Below are 22121 nucleotides of genomic sequence, written 5' to 3' on the forward strand. Positions count from 1 at the left end.
CATAGGTGAACATTTAAAAGAAAAAAATTGTATAAAATATTTCATATACCTTTTGTCTTTTGTTTATCTCGTATGTTTGTAAAAATTATTATTTCTTTCATCCGTAAGTGTGTAGACCAACCATCGTGTTAACATGACAGGGTTCGGAAGACAAAAATGAGGACTTTAGAAGATATATTTTGTAGCAAGATAAAATAAAGAATAATATATACTCTCTCCGTTCAAATTTAAAATATTTATTTTTTTATCATTTTCGTCTATCTCATTTCAAAGTATTTATTTCCTATTCCTTTTTAACTTTTATTTAAATTACAAATATACTATTACATATACTATTACTTTATGTATAAAGTCAAAGACAAAAAATATAGAAACTTTTTACACGCTTTCAGTAACTAATAAAAAATATTACTCCCTCCGTCCTAATACAATAGTCCTGTTTACCATTTTTATCTGTCTCAAAACAATAGTCTCATTTCCATAAATAACTATATCACCGTAAAACTACATTTACTTTTTCACTATTATTACACAATTGCCACTACTTTTTATACTAATACACTTACAAAGGCAAAACGTTTTTTATCCGTATTTTTTACTCACTACCAATATAATATAAATATTTTTTAAATTTCATGTCAAATTCAACTCAGACTGTAGTTCTATACGAAGGGAGAATTATTTATTAATATGTGTAAAAAGAAGTATATTTTTTAGTATAATTTTGTCAGCAGTTTAAAAATTTGCTAAATTGGAGTGAGTTGTGGCAACACAATTGAATGAATAAATGGTCCTCCGAGTCAACCATGAGCATCCAATCCAAACTATATTTGGGCTGCCAGCCAGCCCAACCCCAACTATTCAGAAAAGAATTTCTATATTAGAGGAGAGAAGAAGCTCATCGACGGCAATCGGCGATTTCCCTTTCTTCGGCCATGGAAATCCCTGAACCTGACCTTGACGTTGATCCTATACCTCCATCTCCATCTCCATCTCCGCCTCCGCCAGCCAACTCATTCTCGACCACCACCGCCGTCAATGATGACCCCTTGTCCAGTCCCTACACCTCTCCCAACTCCTATTGCCACGAGATTTCAACTCTTCAAGACCTCGCCTGCCGCGGCGCCTGGCGGACCATTGTCGACAAGGTGGCGCGTTCCCGCTCACTCTCCCTTCTCTCTAAACCTCACGAGCATCTCATTTATCTCACTTTTAACCTCCTCGCCCTCGTCAAGCTCCGCCGCTACTCCGAGGCGCAGCAAGAGCTCCAATCTCTGGACGACGATCTCGAATCTAGCCAATATTTATTCGAATCGTATTCGGATCATTACCCCAATCAAAAACCAGGATCTATGATCCCTTTTGCCCTCCGATGGTTGCACGCTTATTTACCGTTCACCCTCGGTGACCGCCAATTATCCCTCGATCGCCTCTATGCTCTCCTCCATTTTATCCGGGATAAGAAACTGACTCCAAATCGAGATTCTACCGATATTTCGCTCACTCTCTGGAAGAAGCGTGAGGCGTTTGTGGTAAATACGATTTTAAGTTATCATTTGAGCCAAAAGGAGTTTAGGGTGTGCTTGTCGTTGTTGAAGGCTGAAATAACCAAAAACGAGGATCCTTTGCTGGTTTCGAAACTGGGATACGTGCAAATGCAATACGGCGATCTGAATGGGGCAAAGCAAGCTTTTGCAGAGGTGGAAAAACTTGCAGCGGGAGATGTGGCGATGAAGAATTTAATGAGTAGAAATAAGGCATTGATGTATCTGGTTGAGAAAGACTATGTGTCAGCTGTGAGGGAGTATGAGGAATGTATAGAGAGGGATGGGTCGGATGTGGTGGCCATTAATAACAAGGCTCTTTGTTTGATGTACTTAAGGGATTTGTCTGATTCTATTAAGGTGTTGGAGAGTGCTTTGGAGAGGATTCCGACCATGGCATTGAACGAGACTATCGTCGTGAATCTGTGCAGTATGTATGAGTTGGCCTATGTGAATCATGCGGATATAAAGAAGACACTCACTACATGGATTGCAAGGGTTGCCCCTGATGACTTTGATACTTCGTGTACTAGGATATGAGGTAGAACTCTTTTCAGATCTACTGCTGGATTGTTATCTTGGATTTGCTATTCTTGTTTTTGGTATGTGTTGCGGACTTGTGTGTTTTGGCCCAAATGATTTTATGGCTTTGTGATTGATGATGATCAATCTCCGACTGTTTCTCTTCTTTTTGCTCTCGTTTTATGCAACCTGCATTGACATTGATTTAGTTAGCTATATTATGTGTGAAAAATGATCTGATGTGTGTATGTAATAGAAAATTGAGGGTGCTTTTATTTGTATTTTTGGATTTTAAATTTTTGGTGTGGAAAATGGTGGTTGAATGTGTTGTTTAGGATATAATTTTGGTGTTGAAATTGATGTTTTTTAGCAATGAGATTAAATAAGTCTCAGTACATTGTTACATCTATGTTGTCTAACATTGCAGACTTGAGAGTGGAGACACATGCATTCATATTTGTATTGTATGTTATATAAATGATCGCTGCATGGTGTTTCTGGATGATGCTTTCGTTTTGTTTTTCAGAGTCAAGAAGACCACATATATTGAGCACTCAGCAAAATCTTTCTGAGTGGTGTCATGATATAGCATAGAGTACTGTTATATCATTTATCCTTATCTCACTACTCTTCATTTGATACTTTCCTAGTGTTGTCATGATATAGCATCAAGTAGTGAGTATTAGTGTTAGCCTTATATCCCTCTGATCGGGGAAATAAATGTTTCCTTTTCTAAGTTAGTGTTGTATGAACCTAAGAGAATATATTTTGAGGGATGGCTCATCCGTTAGGGTCATCATTGAACTGTTTTCTATTTTTATGTGTTAAATTTCATTGTTTATGCTTATGGGGCGAGGCACCTTAAGGACTTAGCTTAGTCCTATTCTTATGAGTCAGCTCTGGGCTGTGCTGAGTTTTGTGGGTCTGTGATTCTTGATTATCTCTTCTGTATTTCAAGAAACGTAAGAAATGAGAGGAATGCTACTGCATTACCTTTTGTGTCATTTCTTTCTTATCTGTTAACGTTGTTTGTTACTTTCTCTTATCCTTATCAACCTTTTTGCTTATTTCCCTTATTTTCCACTTGCGTACTCAAAATATTCACATAAGCTTTCAATATTCCCTTTTCTTATTTTACTTTCCTCAGAGTTCAAAGTAATAGATTATTACACATTTGATGTAAGTTCAAAGATTTTTATTAATGTTCTTTGTTAAACCTACTTTTTCTTTGTTTATGAAGATTAAACATCATTGTTTTGTTTATTTTCACTTATTTTTTGCGTTTTGGTGAAAATTACAATTGCATTATAGTGTATTTTGTATTTAGTTCTACAATGCACATTGTTAAATGATACACACCATTGTTTCATGATGTTTTGCGCCATTGAGCAGCACAAGCTTATTGGCAACTATTGTAAAGCCTTTCATCATGAATTGAGGAATTCTTGTGAACGTTTAACTTGAATAGTTTGACAAATACTTAAGTGAAAGCAAGATGAGGACTAACAAGCGGAGAAATTATATTCTATGTGTTGTTCAACATATATTAAGGGTGAAAATTTACAATGGATGGACAAGACTCATTCACCAAGGGCAATGTTTAGCTCTGACATTGGTGAACTGATGATGAGGTTTTGCTCCAACTGATGTAACTGTTCAATTGACACAGTAGAAGTGCAAAAACCACTTTGGTTTACCAGGCAATCTCATTAAACTTTGGTGGATATGACTCGCAAGATGAACCATATTTGGAAGTCCAACGTGGTTCACATCTCTCTGATTAGATCGAAATGCTATGCTCATCAAAGCATCTAGTTGGGCATATGGTTGTGGCAATTTTTTCCTAGTGTAGTGGTGTCTATCAGTCTAAACGTGAACTCTTTCTTGCTATTTGATATTTTCTGATAATGGGATTGCATCATCAGTTAATGTGGATGTAACCTCCCGTTGCAGAATGGCTGATAGTTACTTGGGATCTCATATTGAAAAAAGTACCAGGCTGTGCATAAAAATATGACTACGAGAGTGGATATTAAAGCTATGCATTATATATAATTCCTAGTGGATATTAAAGCTATGCATTATATATAATTCCTATGCAGTATAATTCTACATGGAACACGACTATTAGTTTGTCTACACCATATTAAATATAATGTTTCTGGTAGCTCAACTTGATATACAGCTTACCATTCTTGTTTAGCTAATGGATCTAATAGAAGTGTCAAATGTTATAATATAGACAACAGACTTCTGCCTGTCGAGAGTGTTCTGATTTCTATCACTGTTAATACATTACACTAGTTTATGAGTTCATTATCCTGTGAAAAAGTAGATGCATCACATTCGCAGATTAATGACAATCATGTTGCACACATAATCCCTAGTGTTGTTTTCAGTATCTTACAAGTTTACAGGATGTAACTGCTAGTTGGTCATCACTATGCAGGACCAATCGATTGCTCCATGCGATTCCATTCCCTGCAAGTTTATCCATCACTCATAGCAGATCTTGGCTGGAAGCGAACTAGGAGATTTGTCCTCTCTTTGGCTTGCAGTTTTGCTTGTATATTCTATGCCATTTGCTTTTCTCGATTTCTCATATATGTGGCCTGGAGTGGAGAACTTGGTGGTGGCTCTGGTATGGCATCTGCTGGCCTTTAACTTGAGCTAAGATTTGATGTCCTGTTCATCTGCTTTTGTAGGATGAAACAGGGTTTGGATTTTTCTCCTTGAATGGATCTTCAAGACTGCTTTGAAATTTATGATTCTATATTTCTATGGCTACCCATGTGGTAATAACCTTGGATAAGTATACGGCTCTCTTTATGCTGTTATATATGTTAAAATATATGCTCATGTTTTCAATAAATTTGCATTACTTGTTGATTTACTTGTAAGTGCTTACAACCGAAAAGGTCGGGGAACTTGTGTTCATGATCATCTACGGTGTAGTAATCTTGACACTATCTGAATACTTTGGATTGCACGAAAATATCCCAAGTCATTAACATTGAGATCGATTTAATTCAAAGGTTGGTTAATCAACAAAATTTCGAAACCATCACTACTAGCTGCTTGGCTAAAATCGGGATTTCTTTTTTTCTTTCTTTTTTTGGTAACCTGATTGATTAGACATGCTTAACATCTACATTTCTAATGATAGAATCAATCGTGTTGATGTAGCCTATTTCTGTAGGATCTTTTCTCCGGAACTATATGTGTAAATGGGAACATAGATAGAAAAAACATAACAATACTATCTATATTAAAGATAAGCTGACTAACTGCACACATAAGCATCACATTCGTGATAAACTTCTTAATTTGGGATGAAGATTGATTTGGGTTGGCCTCACTTGGCACTAAATACTTTTTTGTGCTTTGAGTAAGGTAAAATCATTTTTTATCAATATGAATTTTATTTGTCGTATCTTTTTATTTCCAATACCTTATGTATTCTTTTTTAAATAATTGATTCAAGAATAAATTAAAGTCGTAGTTGTCTACTGGGAGGTATTAGACTAGGCTTTATAGCATTGGTATGCAGTCTAATCACATCACATTGAATTCATCACCAGACCATTGACTTTAGCAATTTATGGTAACATTAGACCTTGTATTAGTTTTCCATTATTTCAATATTGTAGTAGGAATTGCACGATAGCAATTTTACTTGACACGATAATATATTAATTTCTTCCCTTTAACAAGTTGATTTTGATGTTGAGAAGCGAGATTCAAAACATGGAAAAAAAAAAAAAAACAATGATCATAAGTGAATAAAGATAGGAGCTATGATTTTTCGACTATGCTATTACTTACCTCTTGTTTCTACTCGTTTTGCTACTTTGCTATTTTAGTAAATTTTTCGAGTGTTCCTGTTGTTTTGTTGGCTTGGAGAAGTAGTTAAAATGAATATGATGCAAATACTTATACTACTGTCGATGTTTCTATGTCTTATTGCTGCTGTTTGTATGTCACTTTCCCAAAGTTGGGCTGATCCCTTTGATCCTACTGATGAATATGTCTTCTTTACTCTTCTTGTTATTTGTAGTTTAATCTTCGATTGCTGAAATCTTGTTCAAATTTTGCATGGTCTGTAAATGGAAAAAAATGGATAGCAAGTCATATTGCTATTGGTTGTGAATGGAATATATTGAGCTATGTGATGAAAATGAAGTATAGAGGGAAATTAGTAAAATTATTGTAGGGTAAAACTTTTCAGGAGAATTTTTGAAGAAAATTTTATGTAAAATGTAGATTGAATATTTAGTTTAATAGATAAAGTATTAAAAATAAATTAACATCCCATTTTTTTTTTAATATTTCATCCAATAAAAAAAATAATCAAAACAACACTTTATTATACACAGATTATATCAATTAAGTAAATTAATCAACTTCTAATTCAATATTTTTTTGAATTGCCTGTCAAAAATAATAAGAGTAATTCCACAAGACCGAACAAGTATTACTTATATATAAATATTATACTATAAAATTTTAAATATGCAAAAATATAGTTTATTTATAAAGAGGGAAATAAGAGATTAAAAATGTTTTTTTTTTTTTTTTCGAAATAATTGAAATAGATCCAAAACTCTAAGCTTGCATCCATTTACTATTATTATTATTATTATTATTATTATTATTTAGCTTAGTTCCACGACAATCCGAAAGACATGGCGCCTATGCCTCAACACACCAAATGTATCCCTAAGAAATGACCTAAAAATAGATATGAATAAATCCATTTCAATCATAACGCCAATTATCACATTTATCAAGCCAACAAACAACCTCAGATCAAATTATTTTTGTAGTTCTGGGTAGAATATCAATTTACAAAACATGCATGATGACCCATCTGCATTATACGATGCCTTCCTTCTCTAGACTCTTATCTTTAACTAATTAAAATACAAATATTATATCATCGATGTGCCAATGTCGTCATCTCCTCCGGCGAACTCTAACCCCGCCGACAATACCAGCAGCGGCGGCACCACCAGCCCCACCGCCGTGGCTGATCTCAAAGGAGAAAAGAAAAAGAAGGTGTCTTTACTTCTATATATTGTGTACGCTTTTATAATTAATTAATTCATTCTTTATTTTAATTTTTCAGAAATTAATAATTGATTTTTGTAATGAATGATGCATGTATAAGACGTCTTTCATTCCTCGGATCTTCAGTTCCAAAAGAAACAGCACTGAGATCTCAGATGACATTCTTCAACCTGATGCTGATGCAGATAATCTAAAACATCAAAATGGTACTGCTCTTATATATCTATATGTATACAGTTAAATTGTTTTCATTTTCCAATTAGAATATGCATATATTGTGTCTAATTTGTTGGTTTTTGGTGACAGATTTGGATTCGAGTAATGCATCAACAACAAGCCTTAAGGAACCATCACCAGCCTTCATTAAAAGAGGGTTCTCAGGTAACATTCGATACTCGACACCTATAATGATATATACATAAAACTAAACGAAACAAACTTTTCCCAGTGATTCATGCATTTTCCGAGTGATTCATGCATTTAATATCCATACTTGTGTGTGTGTATATATATATATATAGGGATAACTGATTTTTTTAGTCCATAACTAGACTTCTTTATCATTTTAATCTCGTATCATGTCGCAAACTAGTACTGGAAAATTTTCGCACTTTTGTTGAATATATCCCACATTGGAAAAATGTGGGATCTCCCCTGGTTTATAAGGGTGAAGGTTCACTCCACCTGTCACCAATTGGTTTTAGGTTGAAAGTTCGGATCCCTTCTTAACAACTTTTAATCCTCCGGCGCCGAAGATGAAGATGTCTATGTGGCACCCGCCTGTGAAATCAATTACACCTGGCAGATATGTTGATTTATTCTTATAATTCTTTTAATTAATTTATTTTATGTTTTTGTAAAAATTAAAAATTTTGAAAAAAAAAATGTAAATTATAAATTAAAAAAAAAAATTTAATGTTTGCCGGTGTCGCTCACCTGGAAGACACGTGTCCTACGGCGAACCACACGGGTGCTACGTAGGTATCTCCGGCGCCAGAGGACAATTGCGAAAATTTTTTACAGGACTAGTTTACGACAGACTCAAATTACGGGACTAAAATGATAAAAGATATAAAGTTACATGTCTAAAAAATCAGTTTACCTGTATATATATATAATATGCTCTTAATTCCACTTGCAAGATTTATTTAACTTTCTTTTTACAATTTTGTGATATGAACTACGATCGATTCTATCTAGTTATAGTTTGTCTTTGTAAATCTACAATGAGTGTATTATTCTTGAATATATATATATATAGTTTGATGACGTGAAAATCTGCAAAGTAAATGATATTAAGCGAATGACAAGATAAAATTTGAAGGAGTGAGTTTGAACATGTGTATAGTATTCTTGAATATTGTGAAACAAATTATATGGTTGAGGCAAATGGTACTCCCTCCGTCCATATAAGAAGAAACATTTTGATTTTGGCACGATAATTTAGGTGGATAGAATAAGTGAATATAAGTGTTATGATGAGAGAGAAATTTGTATATATATTTTTTTTATTTGAGTGGTGTGATGTAATAAAATGTATGAATTATTTTCTATTTTAGTATGTGAAACAGATCAAAATAAAAAATATTGTAGAATACGTGGGAGGAAATAATTAGTAGTTTTAGTGCACGTGTCAAATAATTAACAAAGCTCTACTTTGTTTAGATAAGAGTTTCGAAAATCAGAATGGATGCTGTGCTAAATAAACAAATTCAGTATTACTGAATTTAATCCCCACCCTTAATCATTAAATTATTTATTTAATTAAGATAATTAGATTTTAAATTAATAGTTGGGATTAAATTCAACATATGCTGAATTTATATACATATCAACATATGATCCAATCCCCTTGGCAATTTGAAAATAATAAAAATATATTATTTGATATAATATTTTATAGAGAAAAAATATATTTTGTCTGATATATATTTAAAAAAATAAGTGCAGAAATTCCAAAAATTATTGTGTAAACAAAGCCAAATTATTTTGGTAGGTTATCTCACACAAGACTGAATTAGTTACATGTACAAACAAAAAAAATTCCAGACACATTTATTTCATCTTAAAAAAGAAAAACAATAAAAGTAAAGAGATTTAAGTTATTTTGAAATTTAAATTAAGGTTTTATTTTTTTTTTTCTTATAAAAAAATAGTGTCAAAATCTCAAAAATTATTATGTAAACAAAGCCAAATTATTTTGGTAGATTATCTCACGCATGAGTGAATTATTTACTGGTGCAAACAAAAAAGCAAATCCATACACATTTATTTAAATTAAGGAAAAACAAGAAAAGTAAAGATATTTAATTTATTTTGAAATTTAAATTAAGGAAAGATTACAAACTAATTTCCTTTGGTAAAATTAAATTTTTTATTGTATATTTTGAACCTTCTCTTATCATGTTTCAGAAAGGCTATGCAGCCATGGGATTGAAAGCTTAAACATCTCCAGTTCTGATGCTTCAATGGCACCCGACAACATTACTAAAGAAATTAGGTATGTGTGTAGGAGAAAATTCAAATTTGAGGATTTAATTGTTCTGTTGATTCATTGTAACTAATTAAAATTTGTATTGCAATGAAATTAGGGTTTTTGTGGGAACGTGGAATTTAGGAGGGAACAGTCCAAGCAATGGACTTAACATTGAGGATTTCTTACAGGTGGAGAGCTCTGCAGACATCTACGTGCTCGGGTAATATAAATGTAATCTCACACTTTATATATATCATCATCTTAGTTTATATTCACCACAACAATTTTGCCTAGTGTTATTTTGTGATTAATGTTACATTTTGCATAACTGCAATATTGTAAAGTATTAATAATGAAATCTGAGATGTATATAAAAGTATAAATTCAAATAATAACTATTTAATATGCATATAGCCAAATAACGGTCTAATCTAAAGAATCATAACAATATATATTAAATTAAAAAGAATATCTCAATGTTTTTCCTCAAGCGCTTGCCAAGAGAAATAGAAGATAATTTAGACACAATTGCCAATTGATTTAGAGTTAGAAGCATAGCTTAAAACGGAGTTATATTCGAAAACATAAGTTTTAGAATTAGATTTAGGGCTTTCAAGGGAGTTAAAGTCGAAAATATGACTAACGATTGAGTTAGAATCAGAAACATGACTCTAATTGAGTTAGAGTTGGAAGCATTACTCTCAACACAAGAAAAGTTAGAAACAAAACTCTCAATGCCATTAAAACTGAAAGTAGAGCTCTCAACGCAACTAAATTAAAAAAACAAGACTCTCAAGATAGTTAGAGCTGAAACCAAGATTCTCAATATAGTTAGAGAGTAAAACTCTCAATGTAGTTAGATTCAACAACAAGAACGACGTTAGAGTTGTAAGCAAGATTCTCATTTGGAGTTACAGTAAAAAATAAAGTTTTTAATGTAGTTAGAGGCAAAAGTAGGACTCTCAATACCGTTAGAGTTGAAAGTATAACTCTCAATATCGTTATAGTTGGAAACAATGCTCTCAATCCAGACTCAAAGATGTGACAAGCTAGTCGCATATGAAGAAACAAATCTATATCTATTCTACTAGTTTTCGGAAGGATTAGTCTCAGACCAACATACGATGTTCATACAATTATTTTTGGTTTGAAAAGTACGAAGGTAAAATATAATGAAGAAGATTTGGGCCTATTCTTTTATTTTCATTACTATTTCATGTTAAACTTTTAAATGAACTATTTTGTATAACCAAGACACTCTGACTCTTGAAGAGGTTTATGAAGTGTTGTGATTGAAAAAATAAAACAAATTATTTTTCCCCTCAAACTCACAAGAAAATGACTTAGTTGTCTTAGGCAAACCAATACATATAAGTTCAGGTTTTATTATAAAGGTATGTATACCTCAGTCCAAAAGGCAAAGATGTGCTACTACTACAAGAAGTTGGGACATACTAAGTTTGGATCCTATTAGTTACAAGACATAAATAAAAATAATCGTTAAACACAAGAGAAAATTGAGCAAAAAAAATATAACTTTTGTCAAGCTACCACTTTTTAGACAAGTTTGAAGATGTTCTTATGGCCTTTATGGAAAACTCCAAAGTTCATGATGAATCCTTGACTTAGTGTGTACATGACATATTATGCATGCGTAGTGGCATTGAATTAATCCAAATTAAGTTGTTTGACATTGTTATTAGAACATTGTCCGGGTGTTCAAGCGTATTCTAGATATGAAGAGAAGTCTCATACCTATAACCACTCTAGATTTAAGAGGATTAAATTAGTCTACTAAAGGTAGAGTTTCAAGGTTTTTAAAGATGTGTTTGTGTTAATAAAAATGTTAAGAGTCCTTCAAACTTACATGTCTTAAAAGGTGAAAAGATATCAAGGTTGTTTTTGCATCAAAAGAATCATTTGATGATGTTACATGTCAACTCGGTATGATTGAATTAAGAAAAAAGAACCAATTGACAAAACAAATAAATAAATAAATACTCCATCCGTTTGCGTCTTTGCACTTAATATTAAAAATATTCTAATATTTGCATAATTTTTTTGTATAATGTAACATTGGGAGGTCATGTTACATTTTTCACTACCATAATTGATTACTTTTGAAGGAGTTTAGGTATGCTTCTTGAAGAAGAACAATTTTAATATTTAAGGAGTTGCTGATTATGTTTCAAAAGGTAGAGATATTCAAAAATATTAAAAAGATTAATATATACATATTTTGAAGTTTTGTTCCAGTGAAGATAATCAGTTTTACAAGATTTATGGTGTTCTAAAATATTTTACGGTTCCATTCTCACAGCATAATAAAATATTGGGTAAACTGTTCTTTTAGTTCCGTAACTGGACCTCCTTATCATTTTAGTCCCGTAAGTGGAGTCTGTCGCAAACTAGTCCTATAAGTGAAAAAAATTTCCTGTTTTAGTCCTCCGGCGCCGGAGATGCCCGCGTGGCTCGCTGGAGGTGATGTGTCCGCCAGGTGTTGCTGACTTGGCGGACATGTGGATTTTTTTTATTTATTTTTTATTTTTTAATTTTTTTTAAAAACTTATTTTTAATTTATTTTTAATTTTATTTGTATTTTTTTATTTTTTTTATTTGATCCAATTAAAAACAAATTAAAAAAAATGAAAAAAAAAATCCACATGTTCACCAGGTGTCGGCGAGCCATGCGGGCGTCTCCGGCGCCGAAGGACTAAAATAGCGAAAAATTTTCACTTATGGGACTAGTTTGCGACAGACTCCACCTACGAGACTAAAATGATAAAGGGTCTAGTTACGGGACTAAAAAAACACAGTTTACCCTAAAATATTTTATTGCAACCAATAGTATTAAAATAACCAATACGAAGAATGTACACTATATATTGTCTAAATCTAGTTTACAAAAATGAGTTTAGGTTGTGACATTTTCCAATCGTTGTTATCTCATTACTATATTAAAATTGACTGTGCACTATTGAAAAGAAGATTCCTATTATCAAGAATATGGTATTTTTTATAATGAAAAATTACCTATGAAGTTTATAAAGTCAAATTTCTTAGAATATTAGCTTGGATTGAAAAATTATAAATTATAGTGTTCTGAAATGAAGATGATTATTATTATTGAAAATATTATCGTTGTTGAAAATATTAATGTACATGATAAGGCGACTGATAACATTTCTAGTAGACTATAGTTAGAACATATTATTGATTTAAGATCAAGATATAAAAAGCTACAATCTAGACAACTAATTTATTCAGCAAACAACTTAATATTCCATTGCCAAATATATACTAATTATGGCTCAACCTTTAGGGGAGAGGTATGCATATTTATTAAATATGGTTGTGCTGACAATTTGAGTTTAATTTTTGTACTCAAGTGTATGACTAGATCAAAAGGGTTATTATTTTATTGTTGAGTTGATAATATTACTTTAAGTTAATTTAAATACAATATGAAAATTCTTATTTTGTAATCCTTACAATTATTGTTTTTAGTGTGATAAACCATTTGTTATCTAAACTTAGCTCTTTTTTTTTTTCACTAAAAAGTATTTCCGTTTTTATTTTTAGTAAAAAAATACTACTATCTTCGTCCAGTTCTAAGAGTCTCATTTACTTTTTTTGCGTGTTGATATTTTAATATTAATTATATCATAAAAAAGTAGTACAAATTAAGAAAAAATTGCAAAATACTTCAATTGATGTCTTATAATATTAATACAATGACATTTGTACAAAAAAATATACAAATATAAGAATATTTTTAATGTTAAGTACAACGACGCAAAATGTAAATGTGACTTTTAGTGGCGGATGGAAAGAGTATTTTTTTTACTCTTTATTTACTATAAAAAGAAATTTTTTCTATTTTTACCCATTTTTCCTAAAATCCATGTATGATCAAATGACATAATTTTACAAAACGGAGGGAGTATATATTTTTTTTGGGATCGACCTAGCATGCTAGTATATGGTAACCTTATTTTAGATTTGAGTTCTTTTAGTACCTTCTATGCCCCTTTAAATTTTTTTCAACGGTACATTAATTCTCAAGTTTCTGATAAGTTTGATATATGAATACTATTTTACTCTCATATTGTGTAAAGTTAATATGAGGATACTGATATAAATAAGTACAAATGTGAGAGTATTTGTAATCTGTAGTGAGATCCATACTTACTAAAAAAAAATGGATATTTGTGCTTGGATAACAAAAAATAACAAATGTATACTTATCAAGTGGATGAAGAAAGTATTATTCATATAAATTTATAACACATGCTACTTTAAAACAAAAAATTCAATCACAATTCCAAGAAACACAAAATATTACTTGATTTTAGAACCCAAATTGCTCTTCATTCATATTTTCATTCATTGTCCTCATAAGTTGATAGAAGTTATTACAATTGTTTAGCCAAGTGATGGCGGGGTCAGGTTTCAGGAGATGGTGCCGCTGAATGCTGGAAATGTATTAGTGATGGAAGACAACGAGCCGGCATCCAAATGGATGGCCCTTATACACCACACCCTCAACAAACCCTACAACGAGGGCGAGGGCAAAGAGGCCTCATCAACCATCCTCAACAACCCGTCATCTCTAAAAGCATTGGGAAAGACTTTGAGGGGCGAGAACCATCTTTTAAAAGCATGTAATTGTAGTAGCAATGGAAAAATTCATTATTGGCATGGGGCAACAGATCATGAAGTGTTGTCTTTGGCACAAAGGCTCAACTATCAGGTGGTTGCTAGCAAGCAAATGGTGGGGCTATTTTTGTGTATATGGGCTCGGCGAGAGCTTATCACGGGCATTGGGCATCTTAGGATTTCTTGTATCGGAAGAGGAATCTTGGGGTACCTCGGCAACAAGGTAAGCATCTTCATTTATCTATCTTTATATTGTATTCATTAAGAATAGGCTAAAATACTTATAGTTCATCTGTAGTTTGAAAAGAACTATTATTATTATTTCTGTTATTTAAAAAATGCATGACTTTCTTATGTTTTCAAAATATTGCCCAAAATTCCTCATTTTAGGAGATTTCGTATAATATTTTCAAAAATACGATAGAGTTTCATACAATTTTAAGGAATTTTGTGAAATATTTTTAAAACACAGGAAGGCTTGTGCAGTTTTTAAATCATAATGGGTTATGGTGCAAAGTTTTTCAAAACATAGGTAGGTTATAAGCATTTTTGCCTTAAAAATATTTGAATATATAGTTAATATATGTATGTTCAGGGATGTATTGCAATAAGCATGACAGTGCAAAAAACGAGCTTCTGCTTCGTGTGTAGCCACTTGGCCTCCGGTGAGAAAGAAGGCGACGAGCTGCGTAGGAATTGCGACGTGGCAGAAATTTTGAAAGGCACTCATTTTCCCAAGATTTGCGAGAATGATAATGGAATCCCCGAAAAAATCCTGGATCATGAGTATGTAATAAATATCTATATTATTATAGATAGGAATAAAGAATCAATGTCCTAGTGTTTAATCAATTATTGCATGTGTGTGTGATGCAGACGTATTGTTTGGCTGGGAGACTTGAATTATAGAGTGGCGATGAGTTATGAAGAGACAAAGGTTTTGTTAGAGGACAATAATTGGGACTCATTGCTCGCAAAAGATCAGGTTCCTTCTACCTTATATCGTCTAAGTATCTTTTATTATCTTATCTTAAGTTTTGTTTATTTTGAAGAAAACTGGGAAAGAAATGGGGGACTCATTATAAAAGAGCTTTGAGAAATAAATATGTATACTGCTATTTAATCTATGCATTGGACAAGTAAAAATTTATATACCAATATCTAATATCCTTAATGCACAAGATCAACAGTGTAAGAATTGTGTCCATTATCATCCATACTTGTCAAAGAATAAATATTATTAATATAGAGAAAGTATACTTTGTAGTTAGGTTCTGCCTCCAATGAAGCTATGCAATGTGTTATTTTAAAATCTTAAAATAACTAATAATGTAACATACATATTCACAGGGAGTGTGTTAGGACTTAGGGTTAGTTGCAAAGAAAACTTTATTCGAATCAATAAAAATAAAGAACCACAGAGCCGTCTAATCTTAACATGACCTGTGCCCTAACCCAAAACTCATAATTAAGAATTATACAGTAAATAAAATAATAAGGAATAAAATAATAATTATTCTAGATGAGTACGATGTTTCTCTCTCTTCTAAAAAAAGTAAACATAAGTGGAAAGTGAAAGCTATTTAATATGTTATTATAAAATCTTAAAATAACCGACAATGTAACATACATATTTGTAGGGAGTGTAACAAAGGATAATCTCAAATATAACTATAAAATACCAAAAACTGAAAAAAGGAAAATTTGAAAAATATGAAAGATATGGCAATATGCTGGAATGAGTTGGTAAAAAGTTAAGACTTTGTCAGTATTAACCAAAAAAAGATTCTAAGATTAAGAGGGGCATGCTAAATTAATCTTACCAAGTCTCAAGCTTTTACCAAACCATTCCAACACACTGTCCTATCTTTGAACTTTTTTATTTTTTATGTTGCTATTCTGTGGTTAGAATTGAATTTATAGCTTGTTAAATTTCCCAAAATATTCATATATTCTCAATTGGCATTCATTTCAATATTGAGAATAATCACATTATATAGAAGTCAACTCTCTACCATTGTCTACTTTTTTTTTTTTTTTTCACAGGATTTAGTGAATTCTATTGAGAGATATTCACCACCAATATCATACTCTTTTATTCTTTCTTATTGCTTGAATTTCTTGAATATGGCACATACTTGATCATTTTATCTAATTACAAATATCCACATCAATCGTGAGAAATTATCGACAGTGAGCATGAAGTAATTATTATCTTCTAGTGTCGATATGGTGATCAGCCCACAAAGATTAGTGTAAAATAATCTAAAAGGCTCATTCATTTGACAGTTTTCCTAAGGTAGGATGACTAGTGAGGTTGCTTTGCAACGAGACATCCATGACAAAGCTTGTTTGGATGTATGATTGGTGGCACTTCAATTGCCATCTTATTTTTTTTCTATGTTTATTAAGTAGTCAAAGTTGACATGTCGAGCCAATCATGCCATAGACAAGCTTGATTTGAAATATCCATCAAATATATTAGAGTGCATAATTTGATCACATTGTTGTGCAAAAGATTGAAAGGCTTTTGATTTTGATGAGTAGGTTTTTATTGTTTGTGTTCTTCTCATGTGTCTCAAATTAAAAGAGAAGTGATAAGAAAGATTTGAAACTGGAATTTTTGTTATCTATAGTTCAATATCAACATGATATAGAATACACCATCCATAGTCATGAAAAATGAATATTAGCATGGATGTCGCTGTTTGAGGATAAAAAGTAGGAATAGATAAAAAGAGCTGATAAAAATTCCCAAAGATTCACATTGAATCTTGAAGAGTTGGTGGATAATTGTGATACACCTGGTGTTGATAGAGATGGTTCGGGAATGATGTGATACCTCCGGTACTAAAAGAAATGAGTTGGGAATGATGTGATACCTCCGGTACTAAAAAAAATTCAAATGAATTGAATAAACTACACATGTCAATAATGTGCACATCTCTTTTTGGGAATTCACCGGAGAGAATTTTAGAGTTAAACTTATTTGGTCTAGGGTAATTTCAAGATGGGTGGCGTCGTAAAAGATCTCCCAGATTGTGCTTGAGTGAGTACAACGTGAACATTGTATTTTTAAGTAGAAGCCAATGTTGGTAGAGATGAGCTAAGGAAGATGTGTGCACATTCTTTTTTGGGAGCTCACTTTAGAAAATTCTAAAGTTAAACTTACTTGCTCTATGGTATTTTCAAGATAGGTGGCGTCCTGGAAGATCTCTCAGAGTGTGCGTGAGTGAGGACAACATGAACGTTGTGTTTTTAAGTAGAAGCCAGCGTTGATAGAGATGAGTTAAGGAAAACGTGGGTACATTCTTTTTTGAGAGCTCACTTGAGAGAATTCTAAAGTTAAACTTACTTTTTCTATAGCGGTTTCAAGATGTGTTGCGTCCTGGAAGGTCTCTCAGAGTGTGCGTGAGTGAGGACAACGTGAATGTTGTATTTTTAAGTAGAAGTCAGTGTTGATGGAGATGAGTTAAGGAAGATGTGTACACATTTTTTTTTTTCGGAAGCCCATTTGAAATAACTCTAGAGTTAAAACATGTTTTCTTAAGGATAATTTCAAAATAGGTAACCCCTGATATTAGTGTCAAGGGTTACCTGCAAGTTTGTGGAGTTGATTTCTCTAAAACCTTTGTACCGGTAGCCAAAATGCATGCAACTAGAATGTATCAACTCAAAAAGAATGAAAAATATACCAGTTAGCTGTAAAATCAATTTTTTCTAAGTGGAGTTTTAAAGTTAACTGCTATGTCTACCAACTAAAAGGAGAAAGTCTACTGACTCAAGAAGACTCTTTATTGTCTTGAGCAAACTTGGAACATGTGACAATGTAGCATACTTTGATAATTTTTTACAAGAAAAAATAAAAATAAATTCAAATGTAACTAACAATAACAATGGAAAGTATAGAGAACAGTTATGGTACTTTAGGATGTGTGTTTATTTTGTAAGATAATTTGAAAGAATATATATATAATTTTTTTTTTTTTTATGTGAGATATATGAAATTATGTAGAAAATATAAAAATAATGAATATATGTGACATATTAATATTTTTGAAAATATATATGTATGTTTTTTTTTGTTAAAAGAACATAGTCTTAGGGCTAATCAACAATTTAATTATCACGTAGGAGATATACAAATAACACAATTTTAGATGAACCTATCTCGTATGATGAGATTAGAGCTGTTAAATGAATCGAGTCGTTCGTGAACTCGGCACGTTTCGACTCGGTTAAAGCTCATTCGCGAACATTAACGAGCCGAACAACATAAACAGGCTCGTTTGTTTAACGAACGAGCCCGAGCTTTGTTCGAATGTTCGCGAACGTTCCTTAAAATAATATATTTATTATAAATATTATATATATAATTATAATTTATAAATAAATAAAATATTAATTTAAAATATATAAATAAAATAATTTTAAATTTTCTTTATAATTTATATATAAATTTATAAAAATAAAACAAACGAGCTCGAACAAACTTAATCGAGCCTAAACGAGCCGAACGAACTCGAACAGGCTTAATCGAACCTAAATGAGCCGAATACGAACATGAGTTCAAACAACAAAAATTCTTAACGAACCGAGCTCGAAAGCTTAACGAACGAACATGAGTCTTATTCGCAAATGTTAACAACTCTAGACGAGATTAATGGTAAATATGTACTGCGCGGACTATTGTATTTATTTAAGATTTATTATACAGTATTTGTTTTATATTTATATATATATATATATATATATGCAGCTGATAAGGGAGAGAGAGGCAGGGAGAGTGTTCCAAGGATGGAAAGAAGGGAAGATAACGTTCGCACCAACCTACAAATACACACACAATTCCGATTCCTATGCAGGCGCCAATTGCAACAAGAGGAAACGTAGGACCCCAGCCTGGTCCGTACCTCTACTTAATCATCTCATCTCATCTCATCTCATCTCATATCATATATATATATATATACATATATTATGGATGCAGGTGCGACAGAATACTATGGCGAGGCGACGGAATCCAACAGCTATGCTACATTCGCCGGGAATCCCGATTCTCCGACCACCGCCCTGTCTGCGCTCTCTTCTCCCTCCAAATTCAAATCCAAATCCAAAATGATTTTCCCGCCAAACCTGCCGCCGCCACCGGACTCCGACTTCGAAAGGGTTATTCCTGCGCAGCCACCCATCGGGATTTCCAAATCAATCCTATTCCCCGCCCGCCGCCATAAACACTACTACTAGTATTAGTAATTACAATGCTGGCCTCTGTTGTATATCTCCATTCTTTCATTTAACTTATATTAATTAATTCAAATCACTACACGACACACAATCCATACATACATATATATATATATAATTTTACTTCCCTACATGTTGATAAGCCAAGTCCCAAATTGAAGTATGAGCAGCAGCAGCATTGCTGTCTTCACGCAAGGTGGTCTCCTCCAACGGTCGCGCGTTCAAATCCATGTCCGAACCATACTGCAACATGTTGTTATCATTATTACAATTCACCCCCCAGTAATTCGAGTATCTATCCATGGCTGAAACATCGTCGTCAACATTCTTCTCCCCATCAAACCCATAATCAGACTGTCTGCAGCTTCCTAGCCCTACCCCTGACATCTCGTCCCCCTTCTCCAGCGCCAGCTGTATCCATTCCCTCAAGCTCGCCACATTCTCATCCAGATCCAGATCCAGATTCAGATTCAGATCATCCCTGTAAACGCACACTGATTCGTGCTCCAGCCTCGAATTCTTGTCCGGAAATCCGTACTCGACGTCGCTCTGCGGGCACTTCCAATTCTGACATGCGTAGTAAAGGGGATCCATGTCCGGATCCGGATCCGCATCCAGACCCAAACCCGAATCCGCCACGTCGGGCGAGCATTTCCTCTTCTCATTACCCGTCGTCCTCCCCCCGATTTTGTCCTTGTCCGACGACCCCTCATCCGATATTTTCAGAGACTTCTGCGCCTGCTTCATCAGGGCTTCTTCCTGGCCTACCACTTTGGACAACGTGACGGTGTCCTTCGCCGTCATCTTGTCCTGTAATGACTTCGACTGGTTCACCAGTCTCCTCATCCGATCCAGATTGGGCGACATGTGTTTGATTATTGCAGCCAGAACGCTGACCTTCCACGCCTTCTTCAAATCGTGGGGCTTCCGGTACGGCGGGGGACCCTGCTCGTGCGCCGCCCCCTGATTCCCCCACCACAGCTCGTCCCCCTTCGGCCACCACGGCGGAGCCAGCCCTCTCTCCAACGGAAACCGCCGCTGCGGGGGCACGCAGTGCTGCATCAGGGCGGAGAGGAGAGACCCTAAAGTCGTGTCCTGGAGGTCCTGGAGCAAATTCATGTACGACTCCGGGTCCAGGTTTATTAGATCATCATCGGCCGCGGCGGCGGCGGGAAGGAACTCAGAGATCGCCGCCGGCGCCGACTGGTCGAATCGGACCTTCTCCTTCCACCACTCGCGGAGGCTGTCGGAGGAGCCGGTGACGGGCTTGCCCTTGCGGGGGACAATGCCGTAGACGAAGCCCTGGGCGTCGCAGACATCCATCATTTTGACCATGTACTTGAGGACGGCGTCCTGAGCGCGGGACATCTTCTTCCGCCGCGACTGCTCCATCTTGGCAGCCATGGCGTCGGTGAAGGTGCCGGCCGACGAGTCCTTGCGGGCCTTCATCTTCTTCATCAGAAGGCGGTCTTTCCACATCCGGTGCTTCAAGTCGTCGTAGCTGATTCCTTCGTCGTCGTCGTCGTCGGTGCCGGGGAGGTCCTCCATTGTCTCCGTGGAAGTGCTCGGGCTCGGGCTGGGTGGATCGATCTGTTCGTCGTGAATCTCCACCATTGCTGTCTGTATGATCAATTCGATTGTTGCTGATAATGGCGGTGGGGGGGCTTCTGGAGCAGAGGGGGTGGATATATATAGGGAAAGGATTGGGGGATTGGGGAAGAAAAGAAGATGATGATGATGATGCATGTTAATTGCGTCAGAAATATATAAGGTGGCGATTATGGATGAAAATTAGGGATTTGGTTTTGGGAAATTGGCAATTGGGAATTGCAGATGTGAGCAGTGATGAATTAATGGTGGCTGTGACTGAGTGGCAATCAGCTTGTCAACACACTGTAATATAATATTTTAAATATATAATTAATTTTTAATATAATACTTTATTCGTCCTCAGGAATAGTTACTATTTTCTATTTTTTTGTTCGTTTTAAAATAATATTATTATTTTAATTATATTATCTATTTAACATAATAAATATTCTTTTATTTTACAATATATTACACAAATATCATTACTTTTATATTATATTATACTAATACGAATATTTTTGTCTTTTACTATAATTCAAATATTAATATTAAAAAATTTAAGCACAAAAACAAATGTCATCCTTCCAACGGAACTGAAGGAATATAAAAAATAAAAAATAGATATTTAATTTAATATTTTTAAATAAAAAATTTAAATAAATAGTAAAATTTGGATAAATTCTTTAATGAATAAAGAAATAAATTCCAATGGCATGGAATTGGAAAGTTATCCATATAAAGCAGGAGGAGGCTACTTGAGGGTGTCTTTTTCTGAGGATTTGGATTTTGAGTTGATTTTAATAATAGTAAAAATTTTGAATTTAAATAGTTGTACGATGTGATATAAATATGTGTTAATATGATATTTTGAATGTAAAATTGATTTTTAGTATAATATAAAAAATAATAAATAGGTGTTTGATTTGATATTTTTTTGGAAAAAAATAGGATGAATAGTATATTTAACATCCAATCCTCAAACAAACACAAAATATTGGATTTTAATGTATTTG

At 33.7% G+C, this 22121-nt stretch overlaps 3 protein-coding genes across 3 annotated transcripts; 2 read left to right on the forward strand and 1 right to left on the reverse strand.

Moving 5' to 3' along the window:
* Positions 1 to 864: 864 nt before the first annotated feature.
* On the forward strand, positions 865 to 4959 carry LOC127248805 (uncharacterized). Its single transcript, XM_051271339.1, has 2 exons — positions 865 to 2085; positions 4516 to 4959. The coding sequence occupies exon 1, from the start codon at positions 936 to 938 to the stop codon at positions 2082 to 2084; it is 1149 nt and encodes a 382-aa protein (XP_051127296.1). The 5' UTR covers positions 865 to 935; the 3' UTR covers position 2085; positions 4516 to 4959.
* Positions 4960 to 7016: 2057 nt separating this feature from the next.
* Positions 7017 to 19617, forward strand: LOC127248500 (type I inositol polyphosphate 5-phosphatase 5-like). Its single transcript, XM_051270863.1, has 10 exons — positions 7017 to 7124; positions 7237 to 7342; positions 7443 to 7517; positions 9549 to 9636; positions 9728 to 9832; positions 14062 to 14494; positions 14867 to 15057; positions 15148 to 15256; positions 19031 to 19176; positions 19262 to 19617. The coding sequence occupies exons 1-10, from the start codon at positions 7017 to 7019 to the stop codon at positions 19503 to 19505; spliced, it is 1605 nt and encodes a 534-aa protein (XP_051126820.1). The 3' UTR covers positions 19506 to 19617.
* Positions 19508 to 21306, reverse strand: LOC127248938 (putative ETHYLENE INSENSITIVE 3-like 4 protein). The gene has a single exon (XM_051271534.1). The coding sequence runs from the start codon at positions 21262 to 21264 to the stop codon at positions 19639 to 19641; it is 1626 nt and encodes a 541-aa protein (XP_051127491.1). The 5' UTR covers positions 21265 to 21306; the 3' UTR covers positions 19508 to 19638.
* Between the last annotated feature and the right edge of the window lie 815 nt (positions 21307 to 22121).

The sequence above is a fragment of the Andrographis paniculata genome, unplaced genomic scaffold (genome assembly GCF_009805555.1).
Source record: "Andrographis paniculata isolate CXL003 unplaced genomic scaffold, ASM980555v1 Contig34END, whole genome shotgun sequence".
NCBI lineage: Eukaryota > Viridiplantae > Streptophyta > Magnoliopsida > Lamiales > Acanthaceae > Andrographis > Andrographis paniculata.

Excerpts from the sequence above, each read along its gene's own strand:
- LOC127248805 (XM_051271339.1), top strand. The coding sequence starts at position 936 with ATGGAAATCCCTGAACCTGACCTTGACGTTGATCCTATACCTCCATCT.
- LOC127248500 (XM_051270863.1), top strand. The coding sequence starts at position 7,017 with ATGTCGTCATCTCCTCCGGCGAACTCTAACCCCGCCGACAATACCAGC. Across the intron at positions 7,125-7,236 it reads AAGGAGAAAAGAAAAAGAAG|ACGTCTTTCATTCCTCGGAT; the intron begins GTGTCTTTACTT and ends TGCATGTATAAG. Across the intron at positions 9,637-9,727 it reads AACATTACTAAAGAAATTAG|GGTTTTTGTGGGAACGTGGA; the intron begins GTATGTGTGTAG and ends CAATGAAATTAG.
- LOC127248938 (XM_051271534.1), bottom strand. The coding sequence starts at position 21,264 with ATGCATCATCATCATCATCTTCTTTTCTTCCCCAATCCCCCAATCCTT.